The 27085-nt window shown below is 38.1% G+C and overlaps 1 protein-coding gene across 4 annotated transcripts; it reads left to right on the plus strand.

Annotated features, from left to right (window-relative positions):
- LOC131425747 (N-terminal kinase-like protein) lies at positions 1-26319 on the plus strand. 4 transcript variants are annotated; one of them, XM_058587869.1, is made up of 12 exons: positions 1-571; positions 8104-8654; positions 8719-8797; positions 8862-9083; positions 9149-9304; positions 9392-9656; positions 9713-9877; positions 10039-10184; positions 14463-14597; positions 14661-14988; positions 15210-15298; positions 18410-18549. In XM_058587869.1, exons 1-11 carry the CDS (start codon positions 191-193, stop codon positions 15269-15271), a joined length of 2490 nt encoding a protein of 829 aa, XP_058443852.1. In that variant the 5' UTR covers positions 1-190; the 3' UTR covers positions 15272-15298; positions 18410-18549. The 4 variants fall into 4 exon arrangements, with proteins under 4 accessions (XP_058443852.1, XP_058443853.1, XP_058443850.1 ...); XM_058587870.1 differs by having other exon boundaries at positions 15213-15298; XM_058587867.1 differs by lacking the exon at positions 15210-15298 and having other exon boundaries at positions 18410-26319.
- The last annotated feature ends 766 nt before the right edge of the window (positions 26320-27085 follow it).

A 27085-nucleotide genomic window follows, 5' to 3' on the forward strand; every position in this document is an offset into this window, starting at 1 on the left:
CTTCTTGTGCTGTAAAACGGAATAAAGAAAAAGTTTCTGATCGAAAATTTTGTGATGTTTCAGATTCTGCGTCAGCGAGTAAAAAACGCGAAAAGATATCAAATTTCTCATCAAAATCGATTTTAAATTACGGTACGCGGTACGGAATAGGAATCTGCACGGTGCAATAGTGAATTTGTCAGTGTCGAAGATGTGGTCATTTTTTTCACGGGACTCAACTAAAGATTTTCCGTATGAAATCGGAGAACCTGTCCAGCAGTTTGATTCCCGAAGCATCTGGTCACTGCACCGGGGCAAACGAAAAGGGGGCACCAGTGAGGAAGTGTCAGTATTTGTGTACGATATCAAAAACGGTACAGATGTGAAGTTAGAACTGGCCAGAGCGGCTGTTAAAAGACTGAAAACACTACGCCATCCTAGCATCTTGCAGTTTTTGGACAGCCTGGAAACAGATAAAGTGTTATACGTGGCTACCGAGCAAGTGGAACCACTGGGAACGTATTTCGAGAAGCTGGTCGGTGAAGGGTCCCAGAAGGATTTGTCTTTGGCCTGGGGAATATTTCAAATTACGGTAAGAATGTTTCTATATTTTATGTTTTCATGGGATGGGCTTATGGTGGTTGTATTATGTGGTATACATACAATGACATCAGGTATGATAAGGTTATTTATAATCTATATACTACAGCACATCATTTGTGATGATCATGAGATTTATTAAGACTTCAATGACAGAAAGGAAACTACATTTTATTGAAAATTTATTCAATGATTGAATATCTAATGTTCTCCATGAATATCGAAATCTCACTTCAAAATTCGAAAATATATAAATGAAAAAACAATAAACGAATATTGCAGATCTAAGTTCAAGACTTTCTAAAGTACGCTTTATTTGAACTTCAAATATACAATTTTTAAATGAAGAATTCCGCGATCATAAAGTGTTTCGGGTTTGCACTTTTGAACATAAGTTTTATTTCTATTTTTTGCAATTTTGAATTCAGAAGTTGCTCGTATGAAACTATAGTAGTGATAGATGAGATACATATTGCAGAGTCATACACACGGTAATAGAGGTATGTTTTTTATATTAATCTTTTGGAATAATGATTTCGGTGATTTTTGATGCAGATTGGCCTTATGATTTTTACTACTCATTTTGCCTGAGTGTATTTATTCTATGAAAGCAGGTCAGATGGTATAATTAACGACAGACAAACGATCTTTTTTATATCGCATTGCCGTGGCGCTTTGAACTCGAGCAAACCGTGCATGGAAATCGATACAAAACCATGATCAATGAATTTTTGTTACCATATCTTCAAAGTGCGGCCGAAACAATCGAATTATTCGAAGAACATTTCCATGACAACATTATTTCGAGAAATGTACCGGTGAATTGGCCTTCGCGTTCGTGTGATTTGACAAGAGTCTATTATTTTTTGTGGGGATACGTGAAGTCATTGGTTTATGTAGATAACCCAGCAACGTTTGATGCTTTGTAAATCAATATTCAACACGTCTTTGCTGAAAAACGCTTTTCAAATGCTTGAAAAAGTTGTCGAAAATTGGGCCTCCAGAATGATATGAGTTTATCGAGTTAAACATCAAAAGGTGTTATTTCTATTTAATTTTCGATTAGTGTTTATTGCAAAGTTTAATCAAGAATTTGTTTATTTTAGTAATATTCAGAGAATGTATTGATGAAATCGGACAAAAATTGCGGAAGTTGCGCTTGTTTTTTTTTAATTGGAAAACATGGCCTAGCATGTGTATCTGGTTTCAAACTCTTTACGCAGTTTGTAGAATGGATTGCTTACATTTCTAAAAATATTCCAACAATTGAGTCAAAGTTTGTTGTAATTAGAAGTGAACAACACTCATTTGCTTCATTTCAGAAAAAAACAATAGATTCAACCTTCCTGGTCATGAGAATCTTTCATATTTCCAGGGTAGAAAGTGACCGGGAAAAAGTCGGGAATTTTGTTTCACCGGGAAAAAGTTGGGAATTTTAGTGAAAACCCGGGAATAATATTACTAGCTCACATTTGAGTAACAGTTGTTAGCGTAATGATTTTTTTCGACAAGGGGAAAAGTAGGAGACAATATCCAATTTTGCGTTTGAGCGAGATGTTCAGTAAAAGTGTTGAAACAACTTATTGTCCCATGTGTTGAACATTCCATTGGAAATTAGTTCCTGATGACCAGTATAGAACCATAGAATGGTTTAGAATATGGACTGATTTGCTCAGTGAATGTCTTTTAAAAGTCCTCAGCTAGTCTAGAATAGGATCACAATAAAGTTGATATTGATGTAGTTTTAAATTCTGTATTGCTCTATCGATATTTCCCAAAACAATTTCAGGGTTTACATTGCTATCGATATTAGATCTGTAGCTAATTAGTTCTAAGGTGGTAGAATATATAACTAATTGAACTAATCATTCCTTAATTCGAAAATCTGAATGTTATTGGTAGCTAATCTGAATCAAAGCCAGTTTACTACAAATATTACATTGATCTGCTAGAATCAGTAGAATTTGTAGAAAGATTTCTCATAGAACATAAATTAGTTGAGCTGTTGGAAATAAAACTGGGTTAAAACCAGCGGACTAGAAGAAAGGTACTAGTTCATGAAGAACTAGTACCTTCTAATTATTTTTCTGATTACTCCACGAGTATTTAGAATACTATTAGGAAAACCCTTCTTAATCAACCTAGTGGTGTAATGATGCCTTTCTCTTTTTTCAAAACAGTCTCATAAAAACATTTTTTATCTTTTTATTGAATAATTTGTGACACTAATTTGGGCTCATTTTTGACAAAAATTGATTCAGATTGAATCGAGTAGTACACAAAAGCATTTTTCAGTGTTTTTTTTTATCACATAGTAGGCATCATTTTTCCAACCCAGCTCTTGACATTTGCGTTGCCTATTTGTATGAGAAGAGTGATGCTAACAAAGATAAACTCAAGATGGAGTAGTCGAGGGTTTTGTTGCAGAGTAAAAACATACAACTGGTTAGATAGATTGACTAATGAATAATGAAAATTTTATTTGAATCAACAACCTACGTTGCTAGGCGTTGCTAAGGCTACACAATACATTCGTTGGTTAGATATTGAATGACTACTTCGATTACAACACTCTTCCCTAAGCAACGAATCCAATTAACTTTATATTTTCTTTTAACTTCTGATTAGCCAGAGCCTTTGTGAACCCATCTGCAGGTTGCTGTTTTGTGTTCACGTATCCCAGCTCGACTATTCCCTGATCTAGGACATCTCGGACGAAGTGATACTTGTAATCTAGATGCTTTGTCCGTGGATTATAACCTTGGTTTTGCGCGATACAGATTGCTGATTGATTATCACATCGAATGGGAATCTTTTGCACTCCGAAAATCTGTGACTGGAACTGATGCCGCCAAAGTGCTTCCTGTACTGTTCGGGAAAGAGCGATGTATTCTGCTTCGCACGAAGACAATGCAACTGTTGGTTGCCTCTTGACGTTCCATGATACAGCTCCTCCCATGAACGTGAAAACGTATCCTGTAGTCGATTTTCTAGAGTCCGGTTCTCCTCCCCAATCAGCATCTGTAAAACCGACTAGATACGTGCAATTCTCCTTCGAATATGTTAGGCGATTTGAACGTGTTCCTCGCAAATACCGTATGATACGCTTGACCGCTGTCCAGTGATTACGTCCAGGATTCGCGTTGAATTTGCTGACTTGATTAACAGCGAAACTTATATCGGGACGCGCTGCCTGCGCCAGATAGGTGAGACAGCCTACTGCCTCCTGGTAGGGAATCTGTTTCAACCTTCAGTCACCGACACAGTGTTCCAGGATCCCTCGCGAATGAGCGTCATCTTCATGGCGAACGCCCACGTGGCGTAATTTTATCGTCCTTTGAGCTTCTCAATGAACGGTAAAGCGACTCCGCTGGAACGACCGTTTCCTGCTACTGGTACTCCAGCACCGGCTGCATTGCCATCTCCTCCTCCGTTGTTCATCGTAAGATGATTATTCTTGGATTAATCTTCTTTCTTCTAGTGCTGGGCCCAGAACCTGTTGCAGAATAAAAACATACAACTGGTTAGATGGATTGACTAATGAATAATGAAAAGTTTATTTGAATCAACAACCTACGTTGCTAGGCGTTGCTAAGGCTACACAATACATTCGTTGGTTAGATATTGAATGACTACTTCGATCATAACAGGTTTTGTATGTATCATTTGAATAGGCCCTGAAATTTCCCCCCTATGGTGCTTTTTCAAGATCGACAAAATGCCAACCTTTAACCGCTGGGCAGCACCCCTTACCCATGTCCGATTTAGCTTAAATTTTTTTTTTTTTTTTTTTTTTTTTTTTTTTTTTTTTTATTAAGTTTACGTTTCGTCTTCGACTCATCAGTGCGTCAGCAGATTATGCTGACGCAAACCCCCGGATCAACATAATCCGCTGAGCAGACGTAAAGTTAATGCTATTTGCAAGACACTTTTTTTGTACACATGAAGTGTAACGTCTAACCTGACGTCTCGAACGAAACAAGTTTCGGCTTACTGGCCGTACAGATTGTGGTAATTTGAAGGGGAAAAAGCTTACTTTTACCCCCAAGTTTATGCTAGGTGCACATAACCATTTTCTTAAGTTTACGTTTCGTCTTCGACTCATCAGTGCGTCAGCAGATTATGCTGACGCAAACCCCCGGATCAACATAATCCGCTGAGCAGACGTAAAGTTAATGCTATTTGCAAGACACTTTTTTTGTACACATGAAGTGTAACGTCTAACCTGACGTCTCGAACGAAACAAGTTTCGGCTTACTGGCCGTACAGATTGTGGTAATTTGAAGGGGAAAAAGCTTACTTTTACCCCCAAGTTTATGCTAGGTGCACATAACCATTTTCTTAAGTTTACGTTTCGTCTTCGACTCATCAGTGCGTCAGCAGATTATGCTGACGCAAACCCCCGGATCAACATAATCCGCTGAGCAGACGTAAAGTTAATGCTATTTGCAAGACACTTTTTTTGTACACATGAAGTGTAACGTCTAACCTGACGTCTCGAACGAAACAAGTTTCGGCTTACTGGCCGTACAGATTGTGGTAATTTGAAGGGGAAAAAGCTTACTTTTACCCCCAAGTTTATGCTAGGTGCACATAACCATTTTCTTAAGTTTACGTTTCGTCTTCGACTCATCAGTGCGTCAGCAGATTATGCTGACGCAAACCCCCGGATCAACATAATCCGCTGAGCAGACGTAAAGTTAATGCTATTTGCAAGACACTTTTTTTGTACACATGAAGTGTAACGTCTAACCTGACGTCTCGAACGAAACAAGTTTCGGCTTACTGGCCGTACAGATTGTGGTAATTTTTTAAATTTTTTGACTTTGACTTTTTTCGAGATGTTTAAATTTCTGAACAAAAGCGCTTTACGAAATCAGAGATGGCATTTCACCAGAATGATAAACGCTAGAGTCAGATTTTTGCCACACCGAGGATGCAAAAAACGAAGCACCGCACAAAGAGGAAAGCGCACTTCTTCTCAGTGTCGAATAGACAGCATTTGAGTGTGTGCTTGTGATTAAAGCAGCTGGCGCGAGTGAAACACATTCTCTTCGCATGAATCGCTCACACGCGCTCTCGTCTAAATACACCCAAGTGACCACTGGCGCGTGATGGTGAGCGAACACTTCTGTGAACTTCAATTAATAGAGAGTAGATCTGGCCTTGCTATGAAAAATTTGCAAGGAAAACCGAAAATTTTACGATACATTGTTTTATTTTTCTGATTTTGCGTGTCCACGCTTCATCTACGAAAACCATACAGCAGAGTGCTCACCGGCGTGTACACCTCTGTGAAAGTATCTGCATCCACCTCAGAGAATTTATTAGCTAATGCTCTAGCACTTTGGTGCGATTCAGTGGAAGAGGTAAAAGGAAATAAACAAACGCACTCATGATGCGTGCACACTTTACACAACAGTGGTGTATGAATGTGAAAGAGAAGAGCTCTCGTTGAAGTTGTCAGTGCGAGGGGAGAAATTTTGCTTGCTCTTCGCCACACAGAGGAGATAGACATCTCTGTACGAAATTAGAGGTGATCCCAAAATATTGGCACCCTTATATACATTAGAGCGGTAAAAAACAACGTGTTTTGTCGGTTTGGCCTTTCTGTTTCAACAGAGTTCGCAGCCGATTCATAGCGTACAGAATTATGTTATGCTAGCTTATTTGTGACTAGTTTGCATTCAGAAATTTGAGTTATTGTTACTAACATCTAACCACTTGCGTGACTCAAAAAGCGCAGTTTCTGCTAGTTTCTATGTCGGCTAAAAATAAGTTGTCGTTACGTTGTAATGCTATACTGAAATAACTTATTTCCCATAATTTGAAAATAACCTATTTCCAAGTAAACTAGTTGAAACTTTGTTGCCATCGACATTCTAAACATTGTATGAATCCATAATGTTTTTCTATCAACAATAAAAAGATAGTATAGTACACTGAAGTCTTTTTTTATGCGAGTTTACGTACCGCATAAAAAAACCGCAAAAGGGAAACCGCATAACTCCTAAAATTCGCATAACTCTGATACTTCGCATAAAAAAGTCGCATTAAAAACCCGCATAAAAAAGACATCAGTGTATTTGGAATTACAAATTTGATACAAGGTACAAATTTCACAACGATTTTAAAACTATCGAGCGGAATTGAATTTTAACTAACTGTTTTTTATGCGCCTTCAATCAAAATCTGTTTATGAAGATATGAACAATAAACAACGAAAAAACCTTATGCTCAGAATGCTCAAAATTAATCCAAGTAGAGTAATTTCTCATTATTTTAAATTCATATATCATGATAATTGTAATATCACAATCGATGTTTAATCCCTATATTGTTTTCTTCGAGTTTATAATAGTGCATAGAACAAAAAGGACTGTTCTGCCTTTCATTATTTTCGTCAAAAAGTAGTTTTAAAAAAAGTAATATCCTGGTTTTATTTATGTTTTATACGCTTCTTGCGACTCCATAGTGTGATCGCCATATTAAAGCCAACAAAAGTTTTTTAGGTTGCATTTCCGTTATCATTACATTGGGAAAGCCTACTGATAGCTATCTGAATCAATGCAGAAATTGTATGTTATAATCTTATAATATCTAAGTTATTGCTACATCAATTAACAGTAACAATTTACATATACGCTTACGTATTTATAATGGTTTCGTAACCTTTTTTCAACTAGTAGCTAAAACCATAGCTGTGATTAAAGATATGATAGAATCAAGTAACGATAACTTACAAATGATAGCTAGTTCAATGTTTATGTTATAAAGAAACACTGCCGTCACGTGCTCTTGTTGCAACATAGTTGGGCTAAGTGGTATAAGAACTAGTTACGAGTTGCTAATATTGGAGTCAAACAAACTTATTTTCAATTAGTAGCTAGAAGCATAGTTGTTATTAAAGATATGTCTCTATTAAGTAGCTTATAATAGCTATAGCTTATAATTTATAATTAAATCAATATGACTAAAAGATGTGGTGATTTGAAACCTAAATAACTATTTCGTAACTAGTTATGTTATGAAGAAACATTGCTGTTGCCTTGTTTTAACCAGTATAACATAAAAAAACATATTCGTACTCTTGTTGCAACATAGTTTGGACTTAGTCGCATCTGAACTAGTTGCGGATTGCTACTTGGGATGTATACAGAAAAAAAAATAAAAACAATCATATGCACTTGGAAAAAATCAGTTACGTGTAACCAAAACCCCTAGATTTCCTATTTATACATGCTTGAAAAGTACTTCAATCCTCAATTAGCGGGCCTATTGAAATGATCATTTTTGTACATAGGATATTTCTTCAAAGTTTGAATTATTTGAATATTAAAAAAAACTAAACTGGGTTGATTTGAGCCTATTCCAAAAACCGGAAACTTTTAGCTCTAAAGACCGGGAAACCCGAAAAAAATCGTGAAATTGAAATTGGCAATTTACTTGCCACCCTGTATTCCCCTTTACATGTTCACCCGTAAATTTCGTATTTGATAGCAACAATATTTTTTTATTTTCTAGCGTGCACTGTCCTTCCTCAACAATGATGGCAACTTGCGCCATAACAACGTGTCCGCCTGGTCGGTGCTGGTCAATGCCAGCGGAGAATGGAAACTGGGTGGACTCGAATATGTCTCATCGACCGAGGCTTCCATGGCACCACCAATCAAAATACCGCCAGCACTGGAAATCTACGACCCTCCGGAAAAGAATGACCCCGGCAAACTGAAAGCGATCACCAAATGCTCCACCGACATGTGGGGCCTCGGGTGCTTGGTATGGGAGTCGTTCAATGGACCACTCCGGACTCGCAGCAATCTCAAAGAGTTGGCTGGTATTCCGAAATCGTTAACCCCGTTGTATTGTGAACTGGTCGGTGCTTCCCCCGCCAACCGGCCGAACCCGGCGGATGTGATAACCAAGTGCCGCAAGCCAGGGGGATTTTTCAAAAATGATCTAGTCGATACACTACTCTTCCTAGAGGAGATTCAGATTAAGGACAAGGCAGAAAAGAATAGGTTCTTCAGTGGACTCACGTCACAACTGGACAATTTCCCTGATAATGTGTGCAAGTAGGTGTTTTGTGTTTTTTTTTCTCAAATTGTAACTGGATTATGTTCAACTGTTTTTCTGCAGGAATAAAATTCTACCCCAACTCATAACGGCCTACGAATATGGTGATGCGGGTTCCGCTGTGTTGGCACCTATGTTCAAGGTAGGCATGCACCTGTCCGTGTTCGAATATATTCTGAAATGTTCATTCTCGCATGAATTTCTAGCTTGGGCGATTACTGGACGAAGTCGAGTACCAGAAACGAATTGTGCCATGCGTTGTAAAGCTGTTTGCTTCGACGGATCGTGTCACGCGATCGCGTCTGCTGCAACAACTTGAGCTGTTCATTAACCATCTCCAGACGGGGGTGGTAAACGAACAAATTTTTCCTCAAATTGCTCACGGTTTTTTGGATACCAACCCAACGATCAGGGAACAAACCGTGAAAGTGAGTTCCGGTGAATTGTGGGAACTCGGATGCGATTTGCTAACTTCTGATCCTTTCTTCTCCAGTCAATTATACACCTAGCACCAAAACTCAACTACAACAATTTGAACGTCGAGGTACTGCGACATTTTGCTCGGCTTCAGTCACGAGACGATCAAGGCGGAATTCGAACAAACACCACGGTCTGTCTGGGAAAAATTGCACCTCACCTACATCCACAGGTATGGTGGTATGATTTTGTTAATACTTAATTGTGACAGTTTTCAAATGAATACAAAAATATCTATTTCTATCTTTCACCGCGCCAGGTACGGCAACGTGTTCTGGTGTCAGCATTTATACGGGCAATGCGCGATCCATTTCCTCCGGCGAGGGTAGCCGGCATACTTGCCCTGGCCGCTACGCAGCAGTATTTCCTATTGAGTGAGGTCGCCAATCGAATCCTACCGGCCCTTTGTCCGTTGACGGCTGATCCGGAGAAAACGGTACGTGATCCCGCTTTCAAGACGATACGAGGATTCCTTGGGAAGCTGGAGAAGGTCAGTGAGGATCCTAGTTTGCGAGAAAGCATGGGTAAGTCATTCACCGAAACCAAGCATAGAAGTTGTACTAATGACATTCTAATTTAGAGGCCGATGTCCACACGGCAACGCCTTCACTGGGCAACGCGGCGGCAACATGGGCTGGATGGGCAGTTACCGCAGTAACCGCCAAATTTTATCGAAGTCAAAGTGACACGGCGCGTCCCCGACCTCCACTAACCGGTAAAAATTTGAGTAAACCTGCTTCGCTGGGTATGTAGGCGTACGCTAGAACGTCACTTTTTTCTCTATAAAACAACAGTGGTTGTTTCGAACTTTGATTTTGAAACATTTTTAGCTAGCTCTTATTCAGTTGTGAACGATTGGCTGACACGCGACATACCGTACTATACATAATTTGTTTCAAATTGCAGAGCAACCTTCGAGCAGCAGCATATCAACTACTACTAGCAGTGTCACGTCGATGACTTCTCTAGAACACGAGAGTGCCGACACATCAGTTTCGGCTAGTGATTATGGACCTGAAACCTGGGACCAGGAGAACTGGGGCGAAATGGATGTAAGTTTCTTGGAATGTTTTGTCGTGAATACGACTTACTTCACTATGGGGCGCCTTTTCAAAATTTACCATTTGAGAGAGTGATAAGTTTTTGATCGTGAATATCTCTTGTTGTATCTAACGAATCAACATAGTTTTTGCTACATGTCATCGGAAATATGATCACAATTTTATGATCAAATTTTCAGTTGTGTGACATAATCTCAAATAATTCAAAATTAAACTTTTCTAAAATATTTGGTATAAACGAGTATCAAAAAGGATAATTCATAAGGTGCGTTTGCCTTTCTCGTATTTTTAAAGATCATAGCTCAGTGATCTGTGAAAGGATTTATACAATCTAACTACCAATAGAATCGAAATTGAACGTGTATAGCAACAGCATTGCAGTATTTCAATAGTACACTATTGAAAACCCTGTCTCATTTGACCCATGTCAACACCAGCCAATCCGAACGCGTTCTGAGGAAGAGAACAAAATATCTGCTGCTGTACAACAAATCGTTCGAGAAAAATGTTCCGAACAGTACTTAATATCGTAGTGAGTTCCACATATTGGTCCTTCTGAAAGGCAGGAATGAATCCCGTACAGCATCCTGATAGTTTCTTTCAATGAAATGCAAATCCAAAATGAAATAATCGACATTAAAATTCTGTATGCGGCTATTTTTATAGTCGTTAGGACCGCCCATTAATGAAAAAGCTACAGACGAAATCACGTAAAAAGAAACCTCTTAACAAAAATTGGATCAGTTTGGATTCTATCGCCACTGCTAGCAGATGTATTGTGTGTTGTTTGCAAAGCTAGTTTCGCTTCCGACAAGAGCGATTATGTCACAGCTGCCAGTTGTTTGCATTGGTGAAAAAACAACGAAAAGAGGACAACGGTGGAGAGCATCACACAAAATCAGCCTTAGTTTAGTCATTCAGGGGTTAGCCAAATTTTGTGCTAGGGCACATAACCGTTTTTATTGGTTTTACGTTTCGTCTTTGACTCATCAGTGCAGAGCAGTTCAAATTGAACTGCTTAGTGCTAAACTCGGCAGTTCAATTTGAACCGCTAAGCAGACGTAAAGTTTCTGCTACTTACAGAACACTTTTTGTTTTGCAACGGAGTGCAATGTCTTTTCTGACGTGCCGAACGAAAACGTGTTTTCGACTATTTCTGGCCGATGCAGGTTAGGTCATTCAGGGGTTAGCCAAATTTTGTGCTAGGGCACATAACCGTTTTTATTAGTTTTACGTTTCGTCTTTGACTCAGTTTAGCGCAAATCTAGAACAGTTTGATTAGATTTGTGCACTTTTCGATGTGTGAAAGTCATAGCAATCGAGATCAAGGGAAGCCTTCTTTGTTTTTGCGAAAAATGTGAAAAAGGGGAATGCTTGCATAATTCATACAATTGATCAACTAATTGATATTCGAAAGTGTTAAGGAACATGTCAGTTGTTTCCGTATTCACGACATCCAGTTATGTCTCTGACATTACCCACCCGCCTTTTTTTATCTAACGGCTCATTTGAATTTGCTTAACGTGGTCGAATGTATATTTTCAATAGATTTTTTTTATTACTGGATCATTTTGTTATCTTCTTCCTCAAGGAAGACATACTCTCATTGTTATCCAGTGAGTTGAAAAGGAACAATGGTATGCCATGATAATTCCTGCCGTACTTGTAGTGTGTCGAGACCGATTAGTAACCTGCAACTTTCATGACTCGGTCGTTGATGAGTTTATTCCACGTTCCACGGCTTTGATGTGACGATCTTCATTCGACATTTCAGTAAATATTTGTCTCTAGTATCTAGAGTAGCGGCTCTTTTAGTCATTCTTAAATGTCTCACTTCACTGGTCTGCTCTAATGGATGCCTCGATCGATTCGGTACAACTCATTACAGTAAAGAACGTCTCCTCGAGTTGTGATGCCAATTTAAAATGTAGAGATCACCGGATCATGCACTACATAGTGTTTATTAGTGTCGTCACCTGCTAATTTAATTGCCTCGGCGTTAGAGGTGAAAGGACCATTCAACCATTCTTGTTGTTTGATGAAGAAATATAATAAAAATTCAAATACACTACCGGTCAAAAGATTGGGTCCGCTTCTCATGTTTTATGATTAAAATTTATGAAAAGTAATAATTGTCTATACAAAATAAGTCACCTCACAAAGAAACCCGCAAGTAGTGATTTATATTTTTGATTCTTTGAAATATTCGTTTTTTGCTTGTTTCACAGCAGCGCATATTCTAGACATCCTGTTGCGCTAGCAATCAAACGAACAGAAAATTTTTCCGGTTTTATAACTCCTTTATTTCCAGTAGAGACAAAGTTATAAAATCCGTTTGGGAGAATTATTCAATAATATTCGATTAATCTCATGGGTAATAAATTCAACTTATCTACTAATTCAATCATTTTCATAGCAGATATGATAAATAGATCTAACAGTGCATACAATTTAAATTAATAACTGTTTACATACTACTCACGTTTACTCTTCTTCTACAATCAATTCGTCCGTACTAACAATTCCTGAGTGTTTTACTGAACTGATCAGAAATCCGTACTATTAGCTGTGAATCATTTATGTTTTAGGTTAAGTTTGCATGTGAATTCTTAAGTGTTACCTTATGCCAGTATAGTTTTAGAGAATCAATTCAATATACTTTTACACTGCATTGACCAGGGTTGCGAACGGTACTGGAGAATGACACGAAACAGCAGACGGTAGTCAAACCGCACAAATGACAGCAGTCGCCGATTGTACTTCGCCACGACTGCAGCAGATGAAAAATGTCATAAGCGGCCCTTACACGAGTCATTAAAAATGTCATTAGTAAAAAAAATATCATTTTAATGAACGTGTAGTGGTGCACTAATGACGAAATTTCTAACAAATTTGAATTACATCATTAGTTAGTCATCATTTAAAATGACATTTTTAATGCTCGTGTAAGGGCCGCTATAGGTCTCATGACATTTTCTCTCGTGAATGTCGCCGTTTGCTCTCATCGATAGCTGCTCTACTATTTTCAATCTGAGAACGGCTAGCCACAATAAACAGTAGTTCCTTCCAAATTCAACAACTTTCGAGAGACAGTCGCCAACAAGGCTCAACTTTGAAATTCGTTTTATGTCGATTCTCAGGTGTAGGTCATTTTCATTGACTCAAAATAGACGAAAATGACGAGAAATTACTGTCACTCACAGCTTTGCTTGCAAACTATAAGAACGAAATCCATGTCCAGTCAATGACAAAAGCGGGACAGTAGTTTCAAAATTGTGTTTTTTCTTTCATTTGCCCATTCAGTCATTTGCAGTTTTCAGTGAAAATCCCAGTGTCGATATTCAACCGAAGCTGTGAGAATCGAAAATAACAGAAAAGGGTTTCACAACAACTTTTACCTGTTGGTGCTCGAATTTGTAGTAGTTTTGGTTTCCAAAGAGGTTCTGGGATGTAATTACTCTTGAATTGCCGACCTACTTCCTAAAATACAAACGCAATCGTTGGAAACCAAATTATCCTGTTTAGTACTACAAAATCTTAGACGGTCAACGGTATCAAAACCATTAATATCTATACACTTCTCGAATGCAGTCCTACGTCAATCTCGCGGTTATGTCTTTGTCTTTACCTACTCCTAGTTTTTTGTTGTTTCGTTCATTTGAAAATTCACAATACAAGCCCTGATGATCAAGCAAAACATTTAGAAAGAGACAAAACAAACAAAAATCTCAAATCAGTGTCTGCCGGCAAAATCGGAAGTGATTTTTTCAGTCTCTGAGTTTTTTAGAAAATCTCCTGAACTGATTTTTTCATAAGTGCTAGTTAAACGAACTTTTTGTGATCATGATTTCGGAACACTGGTAACCACTGTTAGTAAAGTGAAATTATTCAGAACTTGTTGTAATGTCGAAGTGTAGCATCCTTTCTTCACTCTCTATTTCAAAAAGAGTCATTTAAGCGTTCACATCTCAGCAATTTCGAAAAAAACATTACATCACAAAAGCAAAATTAGATAAACTCGGTTGTGGTGCAAACGTCATTCGATGGATGCATTCGTATCTCAATAATCGATGTCCTGTTATCGAAATTGACGATTGTGTTTCTGAAGAATGTGTTGCAATGGTTGGAATTGCACAGGGAAGTCATCTGGGCTCTCTGATTTTTAAACTGTACTTCAACGATGTAAAAAAATCTAATACTCAATTCTACTTCCCAGACCATTCCGAACAGAAATACGTAACACAAAATTTCAATCGTTCTTAATTCCAGACATCACAAGATCCCAGCAGTCCCATGACGGGCGCCACGAACCCTCTGACAGCCAGCCTCAACATGATCGGCACCGTCAATGACACTCGAGATGGGTGGGACAATGAGGACTGGGGAAGTCTGGAAGAAGAACCGGTAAATCAAACCAAACAGTGACAGATTCGAAAGCATTTATCATGCATTATTTTACTTTTTTAGAACGAAGTTCTGGACGAGAACGAGGAGGATGAACTGAACCGAATCCAGCAGAAGCAGCACAATCAGCTGTTCTCGGCGACTACGGCGTCAACGACAAGCTCAAGTAATGCTGCATCCGCGTCCGCGTTAGCTGCCCCGGCCAGCTGCAACAATGCCAATAATAATTTACCGAATCATCACAACACCAGTAGCCCGAGTAAAATGATTGCACTGAAAAACATGACCAATATCATAAACAACACGACGAACAATTCTAACTCGAACTGGAACAACGTCGGTGATGGATGGACCGATGGAGATTTTGAACCGATTGACGAACCTAGTACAGGTTAGGGTTTGTTTTTGTTTTCTTCCTTGAACAACACCGTAGTACTCAGTTGAGTTACCCATTCATTTCTCTAATCCAAATTGGCCCAGTTAGATTTCATTTCCTATCGGTTACCAATTCATGACGCTAAATAGCCTATCGGATGTTTTTTCTTTCTGTTCGTTTCTTTCTCGTCCCCACATTGCTTGCACGTCTCCTCATTGCCGATCGATCGATGTTAGAAGATTGCATAAGTAGTCTTCACCGAAGAGGACATTTTCTGAAGAAAAATGAAATCAACTGAGGTATAGAGAGGCAGAAGAAGATACGAGTGAGTGTGCGAGTTACTGGCAGTCTTGTTTGTTTTTTTCTTTGTTCTTTAGTTCGATTTGTTTTCGGATGCATTCTCCCTTAACTCGGAATCGTTCATCATTGGAGTCCATTTCCAATTAGCCAAATTTCGAAATCAATCATCACTATATCAGTTTATTAGTTAGAGCAAAACCCGTCTGCATCTGTCCATTGGTAGTTTAATTTTCTGTTGATTTGATTTTTCTTCTCTCATCATCGGGTTGGACGTTCGTTGATTGAAGTCAATTATACGAGATTTCAACCGTTGCACAGTGAGCCAAAAAGCATCAAAAACGTGACTTAATAATTATGCATTCGAGAGAAAACAGAATGGACAATTTGGAAATAACACTATAAATTGTATAATATTACCTCGAAAACCAATCATCAGAACTCGACTTTATCAGAAATCAGTTTTAAAAAGCTTTATGTTATGCAGCAATCGGCCACTTGAAATGCAACTTATTTCACTTCCATTCTACAAACTGAAAATTATAGCGTTCTTTCTAATGTTTCGACTTCGACTCGTCAATGCCAGGCAGTTCTCATTGAAATGATATTGTCCCATAACGGCTCAACATGAACCGCTAGGCCGACGTAAAGCACAATTGTACTTTAAGTGTCAATGTGTTAAATGTACTTCCACATGTCCCGAGCGAAACCAATGGGTTTTTAATCAGTGCAAGTTAGCTCTCAATTTTATTGATACCATTTTTTAGAGTGTAGAGAATATTGAACTCAGTTATTTTGCGTACAGTACCGCGTTTACGCGCGTCTTTTCTTCCTGTGCAAGTAAATAAAACCCTTTAACCAAGTACAGTTCACTTGTGCTAATTTCACACGTGTTCTGACCGCTCGGAATGCGATTGATCGAGGGCACTCGTAACTCTCTAACAAACGACGTTTTTGTCTTGATCAGAACATTTGTTGTGAAAAGTGTCTTAGGAAAATGTATAGAAGAGTACTTCTATGATCCTGCGTTCCAGTAAAAGGTGATGTTTCCCAGATTTACGTCACTATATTCAACACCTCAGAAAATTTGAAAATTTGCAAAGATGATGGAATTTTGAAAACGCAGAGTTTCAACCGCACAAACAAGTAAACAAACGAAAGCTGACAGCCAAACGCACAGCATGCTGTGATCTGAGCATAAAAACCATCACAAATACATGCGTACAACACAAATGTATGTGGATAGTTTATTTTCGATACACTCCTTATTGTCGCAACACTGCGTCAGAATCGGTCAAGTCGTGGTTCCTCCGTGAAGCAGATGAGGCATTAACGTTTTCTCTCATTCCTGTACTTATCTGTGCACGATGTACCCACGGCAATGGTGCTGTTGTGATGTTCAATCTGATTTGGAATGATATTTCTTAAACAATTCTTGTTTGTCAATATACCTTATGATCAAAAAAGAACCGGAATTTTCATTTTAAAATTCCCGCGCTTGTCCAATCGGTAAACTTTTATTCTCTCAACCTTGGCAAGACTTTTATACACATTCTGTCAAATTTTGACGCATATCGTACGATTAGTTTTTGTTTGGCGTCTATACAAAGAAGTTGAAAAATTTTCGTGTGGCGATTTTTATAATGGATGAAAATTTAGAACAACGGCTCGCCTTCGAAGCGCCATTCGGTCGATTGTTGTGCGGTTTCGACGTCATATTCATAAATCCACACCTCATCACCAGTTATGATGCATTCGATGAATGTGGGGTCACTATCTGCGTTGGAAATCATCTCTTTGGCCACATCAACACGACGCTGTTTTTGAATGAAATTCAGCTTTTTTGGCACCAGCCGAGAAGCGACGCGTTTCAAACCCAAAACATCAGTTAAAATGCGTTCGGCTGATCCATAAGAGATGCCCAACAACACAGCAATCTCTCTAATCGGTACAGAACGATTTTGCAACACGATTTGCTTCGGCGATTCAATGTTTTCTTCAGTAACAGATGTTGTTGGGCGGCCAGGGATCTGATCATGATCCAAGCTTGTACGACCACCTTTGAAGCGTTTATACCACTCGTATGCCTGTGTTTTTCCTAGACACGATTCACCAAAGGCCTTTCCTAAAATTTTCAACGTTTCGGAACACTTAAATCCATTTGCAACACAAAATTTGATGCACGCACGTTGTTCTAAATTTCCATCCATTATAAAAATCGCAACACGAAAATTTTTCAACTTCTTTGTATAAACGCCAAACAAAAACTAATCGTTCGATATGCGTCAAAATTTGACAGAATGTGTATAAAAGTGTTGCCAACGTTGAGAGAAAAAAAGTTTACCGATTGGACAAGCGCGGGAATTTTAAAATGAAAATTCCGGTTCTTTTTTGATCATAAGGTACGAAGTAATGATGATATCAGTGTGCAATCCGCCAAGACCATAAATTTAGGAAAACATCATATAAAATGCACATAAATAGAGCGTCGCAGCTCACGCAAATTTACATTCAAGATCATGTACCATTGTGTGGTTTGTAAATTCATCGGAAAATGATTCATCGAAATAAAAAAAAATCTGATAGCGAACGCCGCGACTTGAACCGAGAATCATTGGATCACAAAGTACGTCAATTAATCGACTGAATCACAGAAGCACATATATATTTGTTCGGCTGGTAAATGGTGCATGTAAATTCATACAGTCGCACTTGCTACCCGAAGGCAAATTACAGTCGAAACCAGTAAATTCATGCGAATTCAACATCAAGTAATTACAGATGATATTTTTTTCGCTGGACAAATTAGGTCTTTATGAATTGCATCGTTTGAGGGATTAGGTTATCTGTGAAATTGATTTTTTTCTGATGTGCATGGTCATAACGAAATAATTTTTAGTTGAATCTCAATCTACATTCCAGAAAGAATGAAAATGCGACTTTTCCAAAAGTTTGGTTATTTTGGAATGCAATTTCGTGCGAGAAGACTCCGTAAAATCGTATTTTAAGACTCTTTCAATTACAAAAAAATGCTATATGAACTGCAATCGTTTTCTTGATGCTTTTTCGCTCACTGTACTTGCTGTGCTCTTTGTACGGCCTAGTATAATTCACTGTATTTGTTTTTTTACCGTACCAGGAAACCCAAAACTTGACGAGGCCCGCCGTAAACGTGAAGAGAAGAAAATGCAACGCCAACGCGAACTGGAAGCGAAACGGGCCGCCCGGGGTGTTGCTGGTGCCGGTGGCCCCAGCAGCGGTCCGATGAAGCTCGGTGCGAAAAAGATTCAGCTTGACTGAGTAAACGAAACCGGTGGTGACGATGAACTGGCGCATGAAATGTAGGTACTGAAATCAAGCGGAAGTGGCCCGCAGAAAACCGAATGTGATTGAGACGAGTTGGAACACAGTTTTGCTGGTAAGTCGTACGAGTAAATTGTAAACCCCTCTCTGTGAGGTGTTGAGTTGTATGCGACCGAAAGAAAACCGTTTTTTGGATGTAACATTGTTGGAACAATTTTAAGCTGGAATTTTTAATATTTTCCACGCGTAGCGTTTGGATGAAAGCCAAAGGTACAGGAACAGGATTTGTGACAAGTTAAATATTTTCGCTCCAGTTACAGAACATTGTCATCATCTTGAATTAGCTTTAAATAGTGAATAATACGAATTTAGAGACATTTTCATAAGAAACAAATTTGCCCCAAACCCAAACATTAGCCGTCGAAAACGGCGAAAACGGGCAAAACTTGTACCTACTTCTATGTATAGGATCCCTGTAGAATGAGTCAGTAGGTATATTTGTTTGCAAGAGAAAAAACAACAACAACAACAAATCGAGAGGGAACTTGGTTCAAAACCAAAGAGTAGAAGTGATCAAACACGACCATGGGAGAAGAGCACAGAATGAATTCTCTAGATAGGCCAGAATCTTAATTACCGATAGATAGTGAGCAATTTATTAAATTCAACTGCACCTTAATAGAGTTTAATATCACACACTCCCACTTATGCAAACTTCCTGTTGTAGAACAGATTACAGATAGGCTATACTAGTGGAATACGTTTTTTTTATCGCAAAAGCGTATTATCTACCATTCCATTGGCTTATTGGTTGAAAGAAAAAAAAATACGTGCCCGACTTTTACGGGCACTTCGGAATACATTTGCTATGTGGAATACCTTGGGTGTCTATTAGCTGCAAATAATCAGTCGTTTGTGAGTTGTTTTTTTTTTTTTTGCCGGTCCCATTTATCAAAATTTGCAGGGATGATTCTCTTTACCGAACGAACGAGACTAGCAAATTTATTGGATCTAAATGTTTGCTTGGAAAACAGAATGCAAGTCACAAGTCGCTCGAAAACGGACGGAACTCTTTGCGAGATGATTGCATTCTAAAGGATAACGGTTTATATTGAAAAAATATGGCAAGTGCAGTGTCTACTGTCGATGGCTACTCCCGGAGAGATTTATACTTTATGTGCTATCCCATCCCAAGCTCGAAGTATTCCACAAAATGATTATTGTTTTTTGGTTTTGGTCGGGCCTTCGAAGAAACCGGATATCGGGAGGCTTTTGTTTTTGCTAGTATTAAACATTATTTAAAATGTACAAATGTAACACATTTTCCATCAAGTACGAGGTAAAAACAATTATAGTTTTCAACAATGGTTTTGTAAAAATAAAATCAAACTCTACCACTATTTAAAATAGTCTTCCTCTATATCCTTTGATTGTTGCTTTCAAGCTTATTGATATAAGGAGAATTAATTGACCAGTAGCAATATGTTCGGAAACATTCTTTTAGATTCAGACTACAGTTGAAACATAGAATTATCTAAAATTGATATTATTTGGAAGACTTTGAAACATGACTAATGATAGATTCGTTTGTGGTGGATTCGGAGAGGGTGATTTTGAGGGAAATATTCCACGCAAAGTTATTAGGAAAAATTTGAATTTTGTTATTGGCTGTAGAGCCAAAATTAAAGGGAAGTAGTTTTTTGAACCGGTCGAGTGATGGAGAACAATTTGTGGAACCATTTTCTGTTATGCTAGATTTACAAAAATCTTTGCTTTTATCACTGAAACTGATGATCATTTTTTGATTTTTTCATAAGCAATATACCTACTTTGAAAATATTGTCTCGGATTTCTATTACCTTATTGATTAAAGACGCGTTTTTGATCCTTTTTTTGTTCACTGGATGCACCATTTCCGTTTTTTTTTATAAATCGAAGCGCTGTTCAGGAAGTGCTTGTTGAGCCACGATAAAGCAAAAAGATGGTAATCGAATGGGGTCAGGTTTGGTGAGTAAGTCACGCGGTCAAGCACTTCCCTTTGAAGATCCGTTCAATTGGCCATTGGCAATGTGTGCAAGAAATTTAACGGTTATTTTTTTTCGTGAATACGATTTACTTTACTATGGAAAAAAACATAGATTTTTCTACAAGCTATCGAAAATATGATCAGAAATTTGTGATTAAATTTTCAACAGTGCGAGATAACCACAAAAAACTTAAAAACAAAGTTTTCTCAAACTTTTGTATGCAATGAGGAAAACTCATAACTCTTGCTTGCCTTGTTCGCAACCGGACGAAGGTTTCGAGGTATGCAGGCACATATCAGTCCCGATGTTCTACTGGACGAGTAGAAAAGGAAAACTATGATCAAACATCATTCATTTCTTCGAGTGCGTTAGACGGAACTGGATATCGTGGTGAGGTTATTCCACAAGCATCAGGTCGTGCGCTTGTTTGGTCTTCGGACCTCAGACGCTCAGGTCGTTTGATCATTTGGATCGGATTCTGGAATTGAATTCTAAAACTGGATTTTGGAATTTTCACATGAAATTTTGAACCTCAATTTAGTTTTAAAATTTAGCTCTAGAACACGGGTTCGAAAATTAAAACTAAGATGGAAACCGAATCCTAATTCTAGATTCTGGAGCAAGTATCCAGAATTCTCATTTCAGAACAAAAATTCAGTATTCCTAAACAAAATTCAAGACCTGGATTCTAAAACAAAATTTTTGATCTGAACTAGAATTTTGAAACCGGCTTCTAAACTTGAAATTAATTCCTGATTCCAGATTTTGAATTCTTTTCCGTAATTTAGATTAAGCATGCTGGAATTGAATTCGGAACTTTGGTTCTGGAACTAAATTTTGGAACTGGATTCTGTGCTTTCAATTAGGCTCGGAATTCAAGTTCAGTATTGAGTTCTGAAATTGAATTCGGATCCTGAATTCTCAAAACAAGTTCAGTTCTAGAATTCTAAAACTAAATTAATGAACTAAATTCTTGATCTGTATTTCGAACCCGAATTTTGCAACTGAATTCGAAGCCAGTCCCATGTTCCGAATTCAGTTCCAGTCATACTTCAATATAGATGATCCGTTACAAGTTTAGAAGCGAAACAATAAAAGTTGTAAAACTTACACAATCAATCAACTAATATGAACGACTATTGATATTCGGAGGTGTGAAAGAAGAATGTCAGTTTGGTTCGTATTCACGTCTGCCAGTTATGTCTCTGACATCACCCACCCGCCTTTTTTTGGCAGTTATTACTAAGTATCAATTCGCTTGCAGAGACGTTTCGAGCAACCTAGCAATCGCTTATGGGCTCTCGAGTCTAAGCTTGCCTACAATGGTAATTTATGCATGCAAAGCTGTACACAATGGTGATTTTTAGAGAATTTTCACTTGTATGCTATACACAGCTTTTCAAAAACTTGGAGTAGGTAATGTCAGATACATAGCCGCGAGATTGATTCAGGACTGCATTCGAAATGTTTATACATATTAACTGATTTGAACCGTTTGGTCGTTTAATATTTTGTAGCCCTGAAAAGGACCATTCGGTTTCGGAAGATTGCGTTTGTATTGTAGGAATTAGAGCGACAGTTTAAGACAGCTTTCTAAATAAGTTGTTTACGTTACTTTTGCGGTCCTGAAAAGGATCGTTAGTGGCTTTGGAGTCCAGGAAAGGACTATTTTATTGATGATGATTACGTTTGCGTTACAGTAAGAAGTGCGCCAGTCAAAGTCATTTGTAAGATTGAACCTTGACCTAGAAGAACACAAGTCGTACAATCGTTCATATAATTGAATGAAAGAAACTATCGAAATAATGTATGGGACTCGTTTCTGGCATTCAGAAGGGCCAAAATATTAAAGCACGATATTAAACATTGTTCGGAACATTTTTCTCGAACGCAGTCAAATGCTAGCTTTATTTGCGCTCGCTGGGAAGGCTAAAGTACAAAACGCTAATCGAATTATTCTATTTGATTTGCACTCAACTTTTAATTTTTACCTTTGATTTGCAAAGAAGTAATCTTAATTGTTCTTTAGATAACTTGCAGAGCCATTAGAACAGCTGATTTTGTGTAATGTTCCCCATCGTTGTCCACTTTTCGTTTTCTTTTTCTCCAATGCAAACGACCAGCAGCTGGTTGATGTAATCACTCTTGTTTGAAGTGAAACACATACAGCGAATGTCGAACAGCTGATATGGTCACAGAAAAACAAGTTGGTGTTTTTCTGCGTTTAGGCTTACGGAACAGAACCTCATATTGACTAAAGCACCAGTTGAATAATGCTATGTGTAGTTCCATTGTCTCGATGTAGGTGGAGGCCTGTGCACTCGATGTGTCTCCGTTCATGGATTATTATAGACTGAAACTAGCAAACGTGTAACAGGGTCTATTTATAGATTCAGTTGATTTTGATGACTCGTGTTTGGACCTATGTTTTTCACTATTTAAACAACGTGGTATTAACAACAATCTTCCATTCGTTTCGTGAAAAAATTTGTTCGAAATCGATTGTTAGTCGAGCTGTATGGCATGTTGCACCTTCCTGTTGAAACCAGTAGCCATTGAAACCATTTTCACGATCAATGGGCACCACAGAATCATTTATCATGGCTCGATAACGATCGCCATTAACAGTTGTCGTTGTTCCATCATCGTTTTAGAAAAAATAGGGATCATATCCGCACAAACACCATACTAAACTGTAACCTTTTGGTCGTATAGAGTCTGTTCCTCAATAAATTGAGGATCCATCTTGGATCCTATACCGTTTGGGATGTCCCGTTCTCTATCAGCCACCATGTACTTTATCTTGGTAGAGTTTATTATCAACCCTATTCTTGCAGTTCCTTTCTTGGAGGGCACAAAAGCCTCTTCTGGGATGCCTTCGGCATCTTAGAGCTTAAGCAGTGTGCATACAAAATTAGATTATTTAAATGAAAAAAAAAACAAAAGTCTCTTCTACGGCTCTACGATCCACGTCAATGTCGACCGCAAAACCAAGAAGCATTTGAGACTCATTGGTGATCCATTTCTCTGCATGCCGGATCTTCGTATCGCACCTTCGAGCGCTATATTGAACAACAAACTTGAGAGCGCGTCACCCTGCTTCAATTCATCTAACGACACTAAAGCATCGGATGTCGTACTAGTTATCTTGACGCTTGATTTCGATACATCGAGCGTCGCAAGAATCAGTCTAATTTGCTTTATCGGAAAACCCTATTCTAACATGATCTGCCACAATTTGTTTCGTTCCACTGAGCCGTACGCTACGTACGTACATTCGAATTGGTTCAAGATAATGTATGAAATGTAAACCAATCATTATAACTCAAATATCAATTACAAAATAAACATACATTAATTGTTCCCTCTTTCAGTTTTCATTTTTGATACTTTGGAACAACAGTCGAAAATTATCGATTCAAACTTGCTGGTGATAATCGAAAACTCAAATGAGAACCACCACCCTCTATTTATGATGTCCATGCCTATTCATTCTAACTTGCTCACTACCGACAGTGAAGACCATGAAGCAAGTAGACTACTTGGCACTTGAAACTGAGTCAAGCAAAACCTCAAGTGACTAGGAACGGTTATTTAATTGATTCCATTTTCATCTAATGATATTCGATTGAAATGAAGTTTTACCGCACTAAGGGAGCGTCATGGCTGCAAAGGAATGGTAACAATCGCATCATTAGGCTTTCTTCACAGTATATTTCCTTGTTTACCGTTCCAGTAATGGCTTGCTCGACCACTGCTGCATATTACCTGCCAAACCAAATATTTTTTGAAAAAAATTGGCATTTTCTTTCGTCGTAAAATGCTCCTCTACGCCGATGTGTTTTATGACAATATAAAAAGACATTCGAGAAGCTGCTTCAAAGTCTTCCAGCACATAAGTTTCATCGTCCATCATCACGCAGGAAAACTTCAATACAATTTGCGAGCCCTGGTTTTAGTCGTCATATTCTGTTTATTATTACCGCTCGGTACTGTTTCCACCTTGAACGACTTTATATCTTGCCGGTGCTTGGAAGTATGCACGAAAGTTGGAGTACCGAAAGATCTAGACTCTTCTGCACTATTAGCTTCACCTTCGCGTTCTACCTGGCGGTTCCTGAAATCCGTTTTTGTTCCGCTCCCAGCCTTTCTGGCTGTAGTCAAACGTGTATCGAATGATTTAAGAACGTTATGGACAGTACCTGCAGGAAATCCAAGCTTTTTTGCAAGTTTTCTTACTAACAGATCCGAATTTTTTACACAATTGCTTTTCGCACTTGCTATTCTTTCGACGCCATCTGCGATCTAAAAATTTGTAGTATCACCAAAACACGATTTTACACAATGAATAGAGTCTGTGAAATATTTCACGCGTTGTTGAAGTATTTCCAGAAGTATACGAATTTAATAATTTGACCTGCAGATTACGAAAATTTCGGAGTTTCGTATGATTTGCGCACAGATGAGTTCCTTGGATAAAAGCAAAATCAAATAAAATTGTTTTAAAAAACGTCATGACAGAAAATGGTTCTATTGATCAAGACTAGCCTCTGCGATTCGACTATTTTAAGTGGTATGAAAACTTGGAATCTATCCTGTTTTTTAAACATTTCCAATACGTTGCATGCATTTAAAAATAAACATAGCACTGAAAGTGTGGAGAGACTGTGGGGAGTTCACAAAAAGCCGAATCAACACCTTTTTCCACCGTCATCAGACTATCATTTCTCCGGATATTACGTGGTACGAAAGCCAACACAAAAAAAATTGCGGTGGCCAATTCTGCACCGAAACGGTCCCGCATAATGAAGTCATCATCAATCATGAATTAGTTACTCATTGCCAATCTACCAAGTAAGCCTACAGCGCGAAAAATGCTTACTTAGGTGAACGTACGTACGATATTTAGACGAAAACTAGCAAACGAAGTGAGAGATGAGATATAAAACATTGCCTTTTTATATAAAACAAAACTAAAATTCAATTGATAAAGAAAAACCAGTATAGAAATCTCTTTAAAAAAAAGTAATCGAATCGAAAATAAAACTCTTTTTGTAATACTTGAATATTTGCATTACGTAGGCAAGTAGGATCCTACTAACAGAGAAACAGGAGGCGTCTCGAGTTTGAATCCCAACCAACAGAGAGATAGAGAGAGTGACCAAACCAAACTCGGAAGACTTGACAACCAGCCGAGTATCTTAAAAATAAAACGATAAACCAAAACACGGTAGAAGGTGGAGATTTTTCTCCGCGAAGCCCTATTTTAGCGATACAAACTGATGGAAGCAAAAAAGAATCAGTAAAAAAAAATTCCTCAAATCAAAGTCTACAAAAAATAATCAAGCAAAACATATTTAGGGTGGTTCGCTTCGGGTTTCGATCCAGTTGTTGTCCTGCGTGCTAGACACGGGATTCGACTGCATCGAGCCGTCCAAGCAAGCTGTTATTAATGTTCACAATAGGCAGTTCTGAAACTCTGAACAACAACAACCAGAGAAAGAAAGAGAGCTAACAGAACAGAGAAATTATGTTACTATCAGAGAAACGTGAATTTCGCAGGCGGAAACATGGGGAAATTTAATTTGAACGAGTGTTTGTTAGGGATTGTATTTAAGTCTACGATTTTTTAAGAAAGAGCAAGAGGAACGATCATTAACAAGGGAACGATGCATCATTTTTAATGTACCTATATAATAAATGTAAAACCCGAAAATAATTTTTAAACGAATCTTCATCGAGATAGAATCGAAAGAATAATCGAGGTCCAGTAGTGGTAACCATTTTATGTTTCTTCCATTTTGCAAACAAGTTCTTTTCCTCAACTAATCCATGCAATTTCAAAGAATTTTCCATCAAATTCATTCAAACAATTTGAACGATAACAGAGCTTCGATCAAATTGTTACATTTATATCTTTTCGCTCACTACTGACAAGTTCGCTTTCGTTGTTGTTTTTTAATCGGTATCGGTGATATTCATTACTTCCAGAATGGTTCATGTGAAAGAACGATTTCCACGGAATGGAGTAGATTACGGGTTCTAGTTTTGACTTTAGGGTATTGTTTTGTCCGTAAGTTTTCCTTTTTTGCTTTCCTCTATAGGAAGGCTAAAACCGATATTTAATTGGAGCCGTATGGTCCCATACAAAACTTCTGAATTTCATCTGGATGCGACTGGATGAGTGTCCAAAATTTCAAACCGTCTCATAAAGCGCACCAGTACGTATACGGAAGAAGAAAACACTGCACCGCACAGTGGTTTGAATCGACAAAAACGTGAACTTAATTCTCTAGCTGCTAAACCGTTGATCCGATATACATAGTTCCTATGGAGAACTCATTCACAAAAATATTCCTCGTGATTTGATCACAATAAAAAATGTGCAAAGCCTACTACGATTAAAGTTCATTTCAACAACTTTTTTCCCTTAGAACAAATTCAGCAGCTACAAGGTTCATATGGGTGGTCTATAATGTAAATGA

Source organism: Malaya genurostris, chromosome 1, assembly GCF_030247185.1.
Source record: "Malaya genurostris strain Urasoe2022 chromosome 1, Malgen_1.1, whole genome shotgun sequence".
Taxonomy (NCBI): Eukaryota; Metazoa; Arthropoda; class Insecta; order Diptera; family Culicidae; genus Malaya; species Malaya genurostris.